The sequence below is a fragment of the Ostrinia nubilalis genome, chromosome 7 (genome assembly GCF_963855985.1).
Source record: "Ostrinia nubilalis chromosome 7, ilOstNubi1.1, whole genome shotgun sequence".
Classification (NCBI taxonomy): Eukaryota; Metazoa; Arthropoda; class Insecta; order Lepidoptera; family Crambidae; genus Ostrinia; species Ostrinia nubilalis.
In genome coordinates this window covers 13,044,104-13,060,124 of record NC_087094.1, presented here as the reverse complement: position 1 = coordinate 13,060,124, position 16,021 = coordinate 13,044,104, and the positions used below count along the sequence as shown (strand labels likewise).

General features: G+C 41.9%; 1 protein-coding gene across 1 annotated transcript; it reads right to left on the bottom strand.

The window, feature by feature from the left end:
* Positions 1-416: 416 nt before the first annotated feature.
* LOC135073362 (venom dipeptidyl peptidase 4-like) lies at positions 417-14,063 on the bottom strand. Its single transcript, XM_063967514.1, has 17 exons — positions 13,916-14,063; positions 13,255-13,473; positions 12,919-13,013; positions 11,224-11,301; positions 10,240-10,516; positions 9,584-9,753; positions 8,858-8,949; positions 8,598-8,715; positions 8,131-8,223; positions 7,611-7,744; positions 7,164-7,374; positions 5,708-5,892; positions 4,620-4,814; positions 3,754-3,911; positions 2,640-2,725; positions 1,991-2,116; positions 417-1,028 (listed from the first exon to the last, which is right to left on the bottom strand). The coding sequence occupies exons 1-17, from the start codon at positions 14,007-14,009 to the stop codon at positions 939-941; spliced, it is 2,421 nt and encodes an 806-aa protein (XP_063823584.1). The 5' UTR covers positions 14,010-14,063; the 3' UTR covers positions 417-938.
* Between the last annotated feature and the right edge of the window lie 1,958 nt (positions 14,064-16,021).

Genomic DNA, 16,021 nt, shown 5'->3' with positions numbered 1-16,021 from the left:
ATTTTTCACTGGGCAACCCTGTCAGCATACTGCTTTCCTTTTGGCAACACTATAGGTAACTACAATACTTTGATTCATACAGTCATAATTATTATCATAATTCTGAAAATTATGTTATTAATAAAACACAATAATGACTCTAGCAACATCACCGTGGCCGATTGATTTTCATAGAACATAAAATCATAATTATTTAACAATATGTTTCAGGAAATATTTAAACACTTCTTATGACAATATCATAATAACTATTTTGATTCCTGAGTAAAACATTTGAATTTAACTCTTTATTGTATACAAGGTAATTATTAGACTAAATACAGTAAGATTTAATAAATTATTGCACATTTAAAGGTAACTGATAACCTCAAGTTTTGAGCGATAAGCGAAATGTACAGCGGAATTAAGTTTTTATAAACTATTAGAAGAATATCTTCTCATTTATTCTCTTAGATATAAAGCACACGATGTACTTGTACTGTTAGTAATTAACAATATTTTGTGTTTTAGGAAGACAATAAGTAGGTGGTTGCTGTAGTTAAGTATCAGTGTTTTTATAGAAACACTACAACCACTCAATACTATCGGTAGGTATACATTTCTTTCGGAATGTTATGATCAAATGCAAAACTTTTAAAAATATATTGCTATTGATTTTGTGCCTGTAGACAATACCACCTCCCTCGGAAGCGAAAGTTCGTCATGCTCATAAAGCGCCAAAGTATAAAAATCTTACCATATTTGCTTTTATATGGAGGATTTGGAATATTTACGGATTTATTAGATGGCACGAAGGCAAATTTCGCGAGGTAGCGAAGACTTATGTCATCTTTTATCGAAATGATCGATTAATCGAACCGATTTATCGGTGTTGGGTACTTTATCTCGACCTAAAATGTGATTGGAATTAACGTAACACTTGATTATTGTCTGTTGGTTTAAAACATGTTTTCTTGCAGGAACTTCTCGAGGGCGTGGTATAAATGCGGCCTTACGCCCACCAGGCCGTGGTCTTCGTCCGTGTAGCTCTGTAGAAGAAATGTAGGTAAGTAAGCAATTGCATAACATCCTAAATCTGCGCTGGAGAGTGTAGAAATACATAAATAAGTAGTGTTCTCAATGGACACTACACTTAATTCATCCGCTCATAGTCGTGAGACTGATCGCAGATAAAGCACAAAGAAAAAAAAGGAAGCAAGTCAGTAGTGACATTACGCAGGTCTAGAAGAGTTTTATGAACTGCAGTGATGAGGGTAATTTCATTTTGGGGTAAGTCGTAGTTATTTACAATTTTCAAAACTCTTACAACAATCGAATTCATGAAGCTAACTTTACACTACTATCTAAAATATCATGCCATATTAAGGTGTACTCGTATGTATTTTTTGGAATCGAACCTAAGAATCAATACTCTGACTAAACGATACTTAGGTCCATTTTAGAGTATAGACTGTTATAGATTTTTTTAAGAAATGATTAAGTATAGAAAATATTTCATATTATGTGAGAGAATAAATTTACTGAGAGTTTCAAGTGATAATAATAATAAATACACTTTATTGTACACCATACACAGTAACAAGAACAAAAAAGAAATTATTGTTAAACGAAAAATGTACAAAACGAACAAAAGGCAAAAGTCGAGAATAGGTATGATGACTGGGTAATGAAATCGAAATTCTATTTAGTCCGTCAGACAGATAATTAGAAAACATTAGACTCATATTTTTTAATTTTTTCCATAATCGAATAATTACAGTATTATATTGAGTTGAAATGTCGCGTGACGTCATATTTGAGTAAAAATTCTACTCAAGCGTGGCGTATCGCGCCATTTCAACTCGATGTAGCACTGTTATTATTTAATTATGAAAGAAAATAAAAAATATGAGTCTAATTTTTCTATCTGTCTGACGGACAAATAATTGAAATTTTGTCATCTAGCCTATTCCTATACGTTCTTTACCCAGATTCTACTGGCCAAACTTACCATCTGCTGGAAGTAGACGTCCCTCCTCTGCAGCAGGCGGGAGATGAGCATGGCGTGCTGAAAGTGTACGTTGTCGTCCGCCGTGCCGTGGATCAGGAAGTAGCGCTTGTCGCGGAACGCCTCCACCTGGGAGGACCAGATCGGAGGTTCAATCGTCATCATCTTCATCAACATCATTATCTTCATCAACATCATTATCTTCATCAACATCATTATCTTCATCAACATCATTATCTTCATCAACATCATTATCTTCATCAACACCATCATTATTATCGTTAGCTTTAACATTATCATTATCGTTATACCATCATCATCATTTTAGAGCAAGCCTGGTCAAACCCAGGCAAGTGGCCCGCCAAGGCATTTGAATTTGCCCGTCGTCAGCGACTTAGCCGGCGCGCGGTGGTATAAATGGCCTTATGAATTTAGTATAGTTTTGCTTTTGCTTTGGTTTTCAAAAAGCTGTGACCCGTCGTCGCCACAATCTAAGAAATTTTGCTCATCCGGAAAATTTATTGGGCCAGCCTTGTTTTAGAGTCATTTAGTCTCCGCTGCAGGAGAATTACTCCCTTATTTACCAAAACCATTTTGCCACTAGCAGACTGAGAACCATTTGTTTGGGAATTTATTAATCAGTTTAACATACCACATCTTCTGTAAGAAGCGATGACTCAGCGTACCCAGTAGGGTTGTTCTGAGGTTGGTCCATGTACCGCTCTGTGTAGATAGTATCTGCAAAGCAAACAGAGTGATATCAATGAATGCAAGCAAACTGAAGCTTGTGGTGAATTTTGATATTAATGTTACTAGCGGCCGCCCGCTACTTCGTACTCGTGGATCCCGTTTTACCCCTTTAGGGGTTGAATTTTGCAAAATCCCGTCTTATTGAGCACCTAGTTACGTTCTAAAAGTAACCCTCATGCAAAATTTAAGACTTCTAGCACTTGTAGTTTCTGAGATTTCGTGATTGAGTGAGTCAGTGACCTTTCGCTTCTATTGGTATAGATTTATGCAGGGCGGGGCCGTCCTACCCTACACTCACCGTAGAAGCGCCAGTCCACGACAGGCGCGACGGCGGCGGCGCAGCGGAACACGTCGCCGCCCCGCGCTAGCGCCAGCGACGCCGCGTACCCGCCGTACGACCAGCCCCGATGCAGGCGGGGCCGTCCTACCCTACACTCACATGCAGGGCGGGGCCGTCCTACACTACACTCACATGCAGGGCGGGGCCGTCCTACCCTACACTCACATGCAGGGCGGGGCCGTCCTACCCTACACTCACCGTAGAAGCGCCAGTCCACGACGGGCGCGACGGCGGCGGCGCAGCGGAACACGTCGCCGCCCCGCGCTAACGCTAGTGACGCCGCGTACCCGCCGTACGACCAGCCCGATGCAGGCGGGTCCGTCCTACCCTACACTCACATGCAGGCGGGGCCGTCCTACACTACACTCACATGCAGGGCGGGGCCGTCCTACCCTACACTCACATGCAGGGCGGGGCCGTCCTACCCTACACTCACCGTAGAAGCGCCAGTCCACGACGGGCGCGACGGCGGCGGCGCAGCGGAACACGTCGCCGCCCCGCGCTAGCGCCAGTGACGCCGCGTACCCGCCGTACGACCAGCCCCGAAGCAGGCGGGGTCGTCCTACCCTACACTCACATGCAGGGCGGGGCCGTCCTACCCTACACTCACATGCAGGGCGGGGCCGTCCTACACTACACTCACATGCAGGGCGGGGCCGTCCTACCCTACACTCACCGTAGAAGCGCCAGTCCACGACGGGCGCGACGGCGGCGGCACATCGGAACACGTCGCCGCCTCGCGCTAGCGCCAGCGACGCCGCGTACCCGCCGTACGACCAGCCCCAGATGCACGTGCGGTTGCCGTCTACCCAGTTGAAGTTCTGCTGAAGGTATCTGTTGGAGAATGTGTTTAGTCAGAAAAGTTGTCGAGTGACCACGGAGCAGAAAACGTAGAGTAGGCTCCCTTAATGGAAAAGGAAGCGTAGGTCTGGTCGTTGTGGAAATCCTTGGCGAGGCCTTCGTCCTGTATTTCATTTGTTCATTTGGTCATTTGTTCAAATGACCTGATGATGCGAGCGTCTCTAATTTGCCAGAAAAAAATGATTTTAGAAGCAATGGAATTAGCTTACAGTATTAAGGAGTGGCTCACGCTAGCCAGGTTTGGTTTGGAAGGTTTGATGAGGCCTAATGTTTATTTCTTCCTTATTCGCCTCTTACAGCTTCGTAGAGACGATGGCCGTTGGGGCAGGAAAGTTCTCGAGTGGCGACCACGGGCTGGAAAACGTAGCGTGGGCAGGCCTCCTACTAGGTGGACCGACGATCTGGTAAAGGTCGCGGGAGGAGCCTGGATGCGGGCAGCGCAGGACCGTTCATTGTGGAAAACCTTGGGGGAGGCCTTTGTCCAGCAGTGGACGTCATTTGGCTGAAACGAATTCGCCTCTTACAACATCTACTGGAAGTTGTAAGAGGCGACTACTGAACTCTACTCTGCGCGAACCACACGACTCTATTAGATTTTACAAGCTTTTACCCTCTATTTTGACCGTGAATTTCGACGCGGTGTAGGACTTTGTTTTGTAATAGGTATGTAAATTAATATACCTAGTGACAGTGATCTGGTCCTCAATTTCAACCGTTCCAAGCCTCCTGTTGACAGCGAACATGTCTTCGACGCCTCTGAGCCCGGAGCCTCGGCCGTCGATCTGGGCGACCGCGATGCCGTAGCGGCTCACTAAGGAGGATCCCCAGTCCACGTTCCAAGCCTTGGTCACCAGAGCTGTGTCGGGGCCGGCGTAACTGAAAATTAATAATTAAATACTTATTATTCTTGATAAAATCATCATCATCATCATCATCATTTCAGCCACAGGACGTCCACTGCTGAACATAGGCCTCCCCCAATGCGCATCGCACGGTTGGTAGCGGCCTGCATCCAGCGCCTTCCTGCTACCTTTATCAGGTCGTCGGTTCACCTTGTGGGTGGACGTCCCATGCTGCATTTTCCGGTACGTGGCCTCTACTCCAGAACCTTGCTGCCCCATCGGCCGTCAGTTCTGCGTACTATGTGCCCTGCCCATTGCCACTTCGGCTTGCTAACCCGTGAGCATAGCTCTTTCCATCAGAATAACTCTTCTTGGGAAGCCGTCCACGATAGGCAGAGACGGCCGGATGGTCAGAGTAAGAAATGACCAAAAAAGATTCCAACAAATGTAATAAAAGTACTCACACGTATACCAGCAGAGGGAGGTTAGTCCTATTCAAGTAGTCGTGAATCGCCTGTATTTGGACGTCGGCGCTTGGAAAGCCGTCCACGATAGGCAGAGACAGTCGGATGGTCAGAGTAAGAAATTTCCAAAAAAATGTATCAAAATACTCACACGTATACCAGCAGTGGGAGGTTGGTCCTGTTCAAGTAGTCGTGCGGCACCTGTATTTGCACGTCAGCACTTGGGAAGCCGTCCACGATAGACACGGACGGTCGAATGGTCAGAGTAAGAAATTACCAAAAAAAAATATTCCAAAAAATGTATCAAAATACTCACATATACCAGCATTGGGAGGTTAGTTCTGTTCAAGTAGTCGTGCGGCACCTGGATTTGCACGTCGGCGCTTGGGAAGCCGTCCACGATAGGCAGAGACGGTCGGATGGTCAGAGTAAGAATTTACCAAAAATGTATCAAAATACTCACACGTATACCAGCATTGGGAGGTTAGTTCTGTTCAAGTAGTCGTGCGGCACCTGTATTTGCACGTCAGCACTTGGGAAGCCGTCCACGATAGGCAGAGACGGTCGGATGGTCAGAGGAACTTCGCGGTTTGCGAGCAGAGCTGCCACCTCGGCGTTTTCCTCCCATACGCGGACGCGTTCACCGTCCTGGAATAAAAAATAAACTTGTTTTAAACTGAACTAAGATGTAAATAAATCAAAGTCTAGTCACAGGTATCTTCTATCTGTGCTACTGTTATACTATGGCACTTCATATAAGACGATTCGATGTTCTTGAAGATTCTATAACTTCGACATAGGTAGACAAATATCCGGCTCGAAAGACCAGGAGTAAGGAACAATCTGCTTTAAAAATAATGGATAGGCGATATCGTCTCCCGCGTTTGTACAAATACCGGCAAACTCAAAAGTTTTAACAGTTTACTTGTGTTGGTTTATAGTGCTTTCCATAGCTTTGGACAAATGGACATTTCAAACAAATCCTTACAGAAATTTGCCGTGTGGTTTCAGCAGAGTAGTCATACCTCTAGATCCACTCTTCCCGTGGATGTCGTAAGTGGCGACTAAAAAAGAATTATGCGAGACCAAATCCCTTTTGGCTTTGGTAAATTAGAGAATTCGTCGTCCTGCAGTGAAGACTAAATGACCTGCTAATGATGATGACTTACAGAATTGTAAATGAACGTCTGCGGGATTTCAGGGCCGGCGCAGTTGATAGCGAGGCGAGCGCCATTAGCACTGAGCGTTGCCTCGTTGTACAGACACGCGGCGCCGTCAGTACGAGTGATTCCGCACGTGAAGCATGAGACTCCACCAGTCGCGTTTACAGAGTAGATATACCGTTCAGCGGAATCTAGACACTAAATCCTCCTGCAGTAGAAACTAAATGACCTGATATGACTTACAGAATTGTAGATGAACGTCTGCGGGATTTCAGGGCCGGCGCAGTTGATAGCGAGGCGAGCGCCATTAGCACTGAGGGTTGCCTCGTTGTACAGACAAGCGGCGCCGTCAGTACGAGTGATTCCGCACGTGAAGCATGAGACTCCACCAGTGGCGTTTACTGAGTAGATGTGCTGTGCTGTTCAGCGGAATCTAGACACTAAATCCTCCTGCATTAGAAACTAAATGACCTGATATGACTTACAGAATTGTAGATGAACGTCTGCAGGATTTCAGGGCCGGCGCAGTTGATGGCGAGGCGAGCGCCATTAGCGCTGAGCGTTGCCTCGTTGTACAGACACGCGGCGCCGTCAGTACGAGTGATTCCACACGTGAAGCATGAGACTCCGCGTTTACTGAGTAGATGTGCTGTTCTGTTCAGCGGAATCTAGACACTAAATCCTCCTGCAGTAGAAACTAAATGACCTGATCTGGGGGCACGGCAGTGCCCCCACCAAGTCGAGCATATGACTTACAGAATTGTAGATGAACGTCTGCGGGATTTCAGGGCCGGCGCAGTTGATGGCAAGGCGAGCGCCATTAGCACTGAGCGTTGCCTCGTTGTACAGACACGCGGCGCCGTCAGTACGAGTGATTCCGCACGTGAAGCATGAGACGCCACCAGTGGCGTTTACTGAATAGATATGCTGTTCGGCAGAATCGTCGACGTGCGTTGCTTTGTACCAGCTGGAAAAATAGAAGATTTTTTATGACCGGGAAATCTTTTAACTCCATCGATGTCGAAACCAATTTGCTTCAATCAAATACACACCATTGAGGCGAAACAAAGAAGGGAATTTTATTCTTCGTGGTTCTTCACCTCCACTTTAAAATAATGAACCATTGCTGGCCGATGGATATGATGGATGGATATATGAGAAAGTTGATGGTGTGACGTCATTTTCGTATTCCAATCTACTCACATGACGTCATCGGGAGTCCACAGCAGGATCTCAGCAACTGTGTGGGGAGTGTTCAACCGCCCAGAAGCAGTCCACAAATCAGCGTTCACATCGGAGATTTGGACTACCTGCTTGAACAACTTGCCTCCGACTGCCTGAAATTTATTATAGCAAAGAAATTAAAAGCTGGAATAACATTAAGCTCTTTCAGTTGCTTTGTTTTCTCAGTCTGGAGAGGTTATAAACACCTCTAAATATGCGGATGCCTGTGAATTTTTTTGCGTGGTGTTCAATTTGGTTTTGACTGAAGGAAGTATTCCTAAACTACGAGTAGGTATATGTAAAACTTCATCAAATGTTTAGTTTCTTCTGTGAGAAAGAGTAATTATCATCTTTTTGTTAAACCCAGTAAGTTTTTAATGTTATGAATAATCCACCTTGATCTACTAAGCAAATTGAACGAAAAGGTTTTAATATAAATACATACTCATTTATACTACGGTTATGTGCTAAGGCTAAGTTATAATAGTAATAGACTTACTTCAGGAAGGATTGTGATGAAAGCATTGCCTTGCTGGTTGAATATCATGGGGATATTGTCGATCCAACCATTCGTCTCAGTGTATGTGTAAATCTGAAAACACAAATACAGAAATTAAGTACTAAGCTATATTATTATTAGTCAAATATGTACGAGTAATGGGGATGATTGATACCGGAAAATTGCAGTTGACAGTACTCATGCCATAAATACTTACTATTACTGAAAAATAACACTTTTTACAATTACATAATGGCAAAGCTCATGTTGTGCTATCGTCATATTTTTCACCGACTGTGAAACAGTTAAAACAGTGGTCTAATATTCGTCCCAAACATAAAGCGACACCTACTTACATCGACGGACGATTATCCGTCCAAGGGCGACTGCTTACAAAATTCGCAAATAATGCCATCTAAAAGTTTGTACATAAGAAATTCCTAGAATACAATAAATTAGGGACTTACCAGAGAGCAGTTTCCTTGGAAGGGGCAGAGTTCAACCGTGAGGCTGGTCTGCACTCTGTTGGTCCACATCACAGCGATGGTGTCGTTCGACACAAACTGCACAGTCTTCAGGATTGGCCTGAAATTTTTTAACAATACACAGGGTATTTTTAGTCAAACAAAAAGGGTGGAGTCTACTACTTAAATACTTTTCTTGCAAGTCTTACAGGACCATATCAAATAAAATTTGAAAAAATACGAAATAATTAAATACTACTTACTCATCAAGATTGTCGGGAGCATAAAAGGTGCTCTCAAGGTCGCTGGCCAAGTCTCTGATCGTTACACTTACGGTGGGGTTTGTGGTGCCAGGCTGAAATAGTATAAAGATAAATTACGTTAATTTAATTCCACTTCCTAAAAATTAAGTGAGGTTTAAAGTTCTGTAGTAAGTCGCCATGCAACTGTACGGTTACAAGTTCGAGGAGATACCACCAGATATTGCTGAATTTTGTAATAAGTTCCTCAAGATTCTACTAATAACAATCAAATTCCTACATAATCCTATTAGATTACAACCTTTTGTTAATGATTAAAGGCAATTGTTGTCATGGTTAAGACCCATTGTAAATTTAGGATCGCTTCTGAATTTATCCACCCAGGATTTGAGCTCCATACGGTGTTTTAAGTCGTTACCGCATAGAAAAAGGGATACTTCGTAACGCTGTTAACATAGTTTCAATGGCAACTTTGGATAACGTTTTTGAGACGGGACTTTTTCCACCTCTCGTTCCTACCGCTACAGCTTGACCGTCAATAAAAACTCAACCAGTGAAGGTAAATTTTGTCCCGGGGGAAAGTTAAACTGTCATTGGACCCCAACGAAATTAATCAGAAGAACATAGGAAGAGTTCAAAGTAAAGGTTCGACTTCCCTCCATTGCAAAGTGGATGACAGGTGACAAACAAATAACGTTTTTGGGTGTAACTCCACAGGATCGATCTTACCTTGGGGTATCGAATCTCGTGATGCTGCGTGTACTGGTATTGCACGGAGCCAGGCACTCCGTAGTGCGGGACCTTCATCTTCCTGACGTCTGTGTCGTTGAACGTGGCGTATGCCAGCTTGTTGCCATCGGCCGAGAACCACATAGCGTTGTTTGAGATAAACACCTCCTCTGAAATAAGAAACAAAGAATTTGAAGAACAGGCGACAGCACGGTCGCTCTTCACTATATCGAGCGATCTTCACCAGACACCGGACACCAGAACCTTCCCTGGACTCCCACAAATATTTCTAAACCAAAATCAGCCAAATCGGTGCAACCGTTCTCGAATTTTAACAAGACTAACGAACAGCAATTGATATTTATAGTAATAAAATATTTAGGCAATAATTAGATGATGTTTCCTCATCATTCAGATAGTTATGACCGTTCCAAAAGAAGCATTTTAAGAGTCATAGCTGTCAAAACCACGATGACCCAAAGTTCATGATGATCCAAAGTCATTTAGGTCTGACGTTAACTGTTTCATCATCATCAAGTCGCTCACTCGTTTCCACTGTAGGTGGGCGACTTTCTCTAAACCAGAGGCAAACATAAATAAATTATATTGGACTACAGACAGACTACTAAAATCAGATGAAGCATTAATTACATTACCTTCATAAACCCAATCAGGTATTCCATGGTAGACGACGTCCAGCACACCAGTATCTGTGATGGGTTCAGGTTCGCTGTCCAGCGAGGACTGGTAGTAGATGTTGTTGACGTAGACGTACGCCAGCGACGTTCCTGAGGGACCCCAGACGAAGTTCTGGAGGAAACCTTCGGGGTAGACGGTCGGGTCTGGAGGAGGAACCAGTGGGAGGATCTCTGTTTCGTTGCCGGACACAACGTCCACTGCGGCGTAGCGAGCGAGGAAGCTGTATCTGTAGCCCTGGAAACGTTTTTTACTATTATACCACAGAGTCATAATGTACTAGTCAAGGCATATCAAAGTATTTTTATTGCAAAATAACCCGAAAATACGAAATTAGATGCCATAATTATGTTACGTCGTCCGTACTTTCAGATCTTAAAATATTTACAGCAACACTCGTAATGCCTAAGTATTTCTTGTTCGTAGGCTGGACTAGAACCTACGAGTTGTTTATGTCGTAGAAAAAGGTCTGTCATCGACTGTACTATCAAGATGGTGAGTTACAGCAAAAGAAGAAATAGGTAATTTTGGTAAACACATTTCATTGCTACATCAGGCCAATATCTTTGATGTGCTTTATGAATACGAGTATAATGGAATACACTTATAGTTATTACACTCTTATGAACGACAAAATAAAAGAGTAGCCGTTATGGGGCTCTTTACACGTTTCCTTATCTTTTGGGCTTTACTAGCGCTTCGTGACAAAGACATGGTAAGTGCTTACTGAGAAAAAGTAACATAAAGTACTAGCGGCCGCCCGCGACTTCGTACGCGTGGATCCTGTTTTACCCCCTTTTCCCGAATTTTCTTTGCTATAAACCTCACGGAGCCCGAGACCTTTCCAACGAATGCAAAACCGTGGAAATCGGTTCGTGCGTTCTGGAGTTATAGCGTCAGGGAGGAAAACCCGACTTATTTTTAATAATGATAAATATACTTACGGGAATAACGCTGTGTGCCAGCGCAACAAAATCGCCGTTTGGAGACAAGAGAGTCACTCGGGACGATTGCTGAAGAAGCTGCAACAAGAAAAACATTGTAAAAAAAACAATAATGGCATAAGTAAACTGGAAGACGTAGCGTGGGCAGGCCTCCCACTAGGTGGACCGACGATCTGGTGAAGGTCGCGGGAAGTACCTGGATGCAAGTGGCGCAGGACCGGTCTTTGTGGAAATCCTTGGGGGAGGCCTTTGTCCAGCAGTGGACGTCTTTCGGCTGAAACGAACGAACGAACGAACGAACGATAAGTAAACTTACAATAGTAATTTACAACACATACAGCCAGGACGTAGCGTACTTCTGTCATAATAGCCTACCAGGTTGTAAAATTTTATGAAAACTGGTATCCAACCATCCCAAAGGGTTAGGAAGGCTCACTATCTAGTAGTAGGTCCGTTCCACCACAAACCCAACAGTTAAGCATTAAAGTTTGGTAATAAATAATTTGAAAGACTAAAAACACATTCATTCAATTCTCACTTCAAAGTTTATTTTAATTAGGTATAATAATAATTCAAAATCATGTAAAGTATTTGTATAATTTATTCCCTTTCATGACTAAAACATGCAATTGTCGAGTTACATTATGAATTAAACATAGTGTCCATTGTCTATTGTTGAATGTTAATAAAACGACGCCGAAGGTACAATCGTTATGAATACTAAGAGATAATATTCATGAAAATATCGGAAAACGATCACAAATTGATAGAAACCCGGAATATTCTCCACTGTTATAGAAAAGGGGTCTAAAGTTAATGTAAATTATTTATTGTTCTCTTATTGTGTCGCTTATTTCTAGTGGTCTAACGCCCGTCAACATTACTATGAGGTCTCACAGTGCGCGTGGATGCAAAGGGTGACACACGAACCAATCACAGAGCTCTATTCAACGCTGTGCGTTCGATTTGCTGCTTCACTTATGTAAGCATCGTTTGTGAATACGGGCGTAAGTTTTAATATGTGATTTTATTGGCTTATCTATCTAAGGGTAAAATGTAAGAATATGTGGGAGACGAATCGAACGCCTCCTCACAAATGGTAGCAAATTCTTGAGGTCTTGAGGTCATCAGTTCACCGAACGAGTCCTATACTACGTTTTCCGAGACATGCTTTCGTCGTCCTGCGACAGGAGTCGAATGTGATTTACCTATTAAAAATTTTAGTCACACGAAAATGGAAAGTTACCCACAGTTTCTCATGTAATTAATTAAGCAAGTATATTACTATCTATATTCAACACGATATAACTTAGCCTAGGCGCAGACCACCGACTTTCAGTTGGCCGATAGTTTAGTTGGACAGTTAATCAGAATGGGCATGGAAGTACGCACATTACACCGATTTCAATTTCATACAAATTAGAATCAGGCCCAACTATCGGCCGACTAGGTCCAGAACAGACGGTGATGATTCTGATGAATGAAACTGAAACTGAAAGTTTAAAACTGGTCGCGTCATGTGTGGTCTCTCAACGGACGCTATGGCAGAAACTTAGATGCAACTCAAAAGTAACTAGCAGTTGCAGTTTCGTTGCAGTTGCGTTTCACCGTCTGTTCTGGGCTGTTCTGCTCCTAAGAATCGGTGGTCTGCGCCTAGGCTAAGCCTAGGTAAAGTAAAGTAAAAAATACACTTACAGCTGAAGTGTTCTGGATAAGAGTGGTAAAAGCGTCGGAGTCCACATCATATAACACCAGATCTCCGTTGGGGTTCCGGAGCAACGCCTCATTCCCTGCAATAGACACGTTAATTGAGTTAATTTCATTGGCGCCGGCAATTTTGCGATTATGAGTAACGAGATACGATGCTAGATCATCCGATATACTTACTTAAGTTTAAAAACATTTTTTTCTTTTCGTATTGTGTTGTTATTGTTTATAAATTGTGCTCACTGTGTTCAGTTTTCATTCTATTCTATCCTATTCTACTGTTTGAGACTAGTTGTTTTGTCTAAAAGAAAATCCCGACATTACCTGACGTCCAAACGGCGCTGAAGCCGGCTGGCGTAAACGCGCCGTTGATGATCGACGGTAAGTCGAGCAGTTCTTCTTCTGGCTCGGGCGTCGTGGTCGGGGCTTCGGTCGTTGTCGTGGTCGTTGTCGTGGTGGACGTCGGAGGGTTCACAATAGGCGTGGACTCCGTTGACGGTGTTTCAGTCGCTATAGTTGATACCGTTGATACTGTCGTTGGACCTGACGAAAACATTTTATATCCATTATATGTAGAATTTTATTTTATAATGTTACCTATAAATGGCTAAGCAGATACATAATTTTAGGTTTCATTATTTGTATTTGTATTGCTGTTGGTTGTCCTAATAAAATAAATGAATAAATATAAATGTTGGTGGTAATTGTGTAACTCGTATTTTAAATTCCAATTGCTTAGTAGGCCCTATTCAGATCAGATACGAGTGCATGTCCCAAAAGCTTGCTCTACCAGTATAGGCTGATGCTGAAAAAAGTGTCTGGAACTGAGTTGTATCTTTTCCAGTCTTTATGTACATATTTAACTTTATTAGCTGCTTTATAATAATGAAGCATGCCATGCCTTTATTTTTTCTAGTTTGAAATACCTTAAAAGACGTTCCGGACATAAGACATGAACAATTAACGAATCAAATATTTTATTTACCTTGCGTAGTAGAAACAATAGCCTCAGCCGTGCCTCCTTCGTTGCCGGAGAGGACGACCACCAGCGCTATGACCACTCCTATGACAACCACCATGGCTACGCCGCCGATCACGTATGTCAGAGTCTTCTTCCTCTTACTCGCTACGAGGACCTGAAATATTGATTTTAAATAATTTAGAATTTGATCTGGACGACCTGGGCCAATTTCAACAGGGTCAGATCCACCATATGGCTTTTTGGGCTTCAGCCCAGGCCCCATGGATTCAACGGGCCCCCAGCTAAGTCAAGTCAATCAAAAATAGACGATAATGTGAAAAAGTATAGTAGGTGGCCCTAAGCAGAACTAGCCCAGGGCCCCCTAAACTTATGGTTCGGCCCTGAATGCCAATCCAGGCACGCCGAACGATTCTTTTCTGTTTAGTCCGAAGGTTAACTAGCAAAAAGTTCGCCTTCTGCATCAAATAATGGCAGTAAATTTTAAATAAATGAGTCAATAAATCTGGCCTAGTTGTTCACAAATCGGATTACGTCAGTTGTGGATACGGATTTGAATCTCACTAGGGGCAAATTTTGGTGTTATGAATGACAATTATTATACGTTTAAGCATGTTTATCTGTTATCTAGGTATGTAGTTATCATTTGCAAACTAGGCGAAATACCTACTTAGTTAATGATCTGGAGGATGGAAAAAATATTACAAATTACTTTTGCGATCATCAGAGTCAGACTTCATAATAACCTTTTATGAAATTATCACTTCACGGGATTTATTGCAACAATATCTATTTTATCTATTTTATTTACCGTTAAAATAGATATTCTTGCAATAAATCCCGTGAAGTGATAATTTTATAGTAAAAATGCAACATAATAGTTTAAAACCTTTTATGAACTCTATTGTTACTAAATAAAAACTATGCGCTACATTCGATTACTCTCTTCTTCACAACTCTGGTTGTCACACGTAAGTAATTTTAAAAGATAATCGCAATTCCAACAAGATCGAAACAGCCAATTAAACTTGCGTTCAAAATTCCAAAGTAACGATGAGTTTATAATTTCTAAAGTTTTCTGAGAGGTAGAGATGATCAAATATAAGACATTTGCAAGGATACTTTTTATACTGTATTTTCTAACAAATCATCAAATGATTATTGATCAAATTTTATTTACAATAAACATTTTTTTTAAATTACACAAACTTAACTCTACATAAAATAAAAATATAAACTTATTTATTACTTAAAAATAAAAGTGTGTCCGTGAGGCAAAGAGGCGAGGATGCTGGCTGCATTTCCTCGCTGAATAGCTATACCACAGATAAATAATACCTATACTAAGCCTTTGTGCAAGGAAAGAGCCAAATAGTTTTAAAATAAAATTTACTTACTATAACCCACTCTAAAGTTACGAATTGATATCAAAGCAAACCTCTTAACTCTAAAATAGTTCAGTAGATAACATACTCAAAATCAATGACACGCCGATCGACCAGTGATAAAACAATTCACAAATAATATTTTGATCAGTGCAGTTATTTGAATCATTATTTCAAATTATAGCGTTATTTGCATGCATGAACTAGTATGTCGGAACATAATCGCATTTTTTTGGTAAATAACTACTTCCCTGATATAAAATCGCGTTCCAAAGCGTTACACTTCAATTAACATTATGAGGTATACTTACGCAGATTAATATTCCTGTGAGTAATTACTAATTAACGAAGTTACTTCCTTGTTTTATGTTACCCACCCACATATCTCAAATACCAGTTATTTTACTTTTTTTTTTGTTAAAACGCTAACAGAATGTTCGACTTTTTAGGATAATTTATCTAATTCTGACGATAATCTAATTTAACCTTAATCATATTAAACATTACCTATTAGTTCTTCACATCCAAGCTCAAAAACAAATGATTTCCAAACATACAAAATTCACAACTTTACCCTCTACATTAGGTATCAATTCCATCCAAATTAAGGTTCTGATCCACCGCGTTTATTTTTCTAAATCCTAAATTCATTCACTCACACCGTTTTCACTCCAACACTTCACAGCACTCTCCTTTTCACTTAATCCATCATTCACAAGTCCGACCG

Coding starts and splice junctions, on each gene's coding strand:
- LOC135073362 (XM_063967514.1), bottom strand. CDS start 14,009: ATGGTGGTTGTCATAGGAGTGGTCATAGCGCTGGTGGTCGTCCTCTCC. Junction 13,474..13,915: donor TATTGTTTCTACTACGCAAG/GTAAATAAAATA, acceptor TGTTTTCGTCAG/GTCCAACGACAGTATCAACG. Junction 4,815..5,707: donor CTCCCAATGCTGGTATACGT/GTGAGTATTTTG, acceptor ATTAATTTTCAG/TTACGCCGGCCCCGACACAG.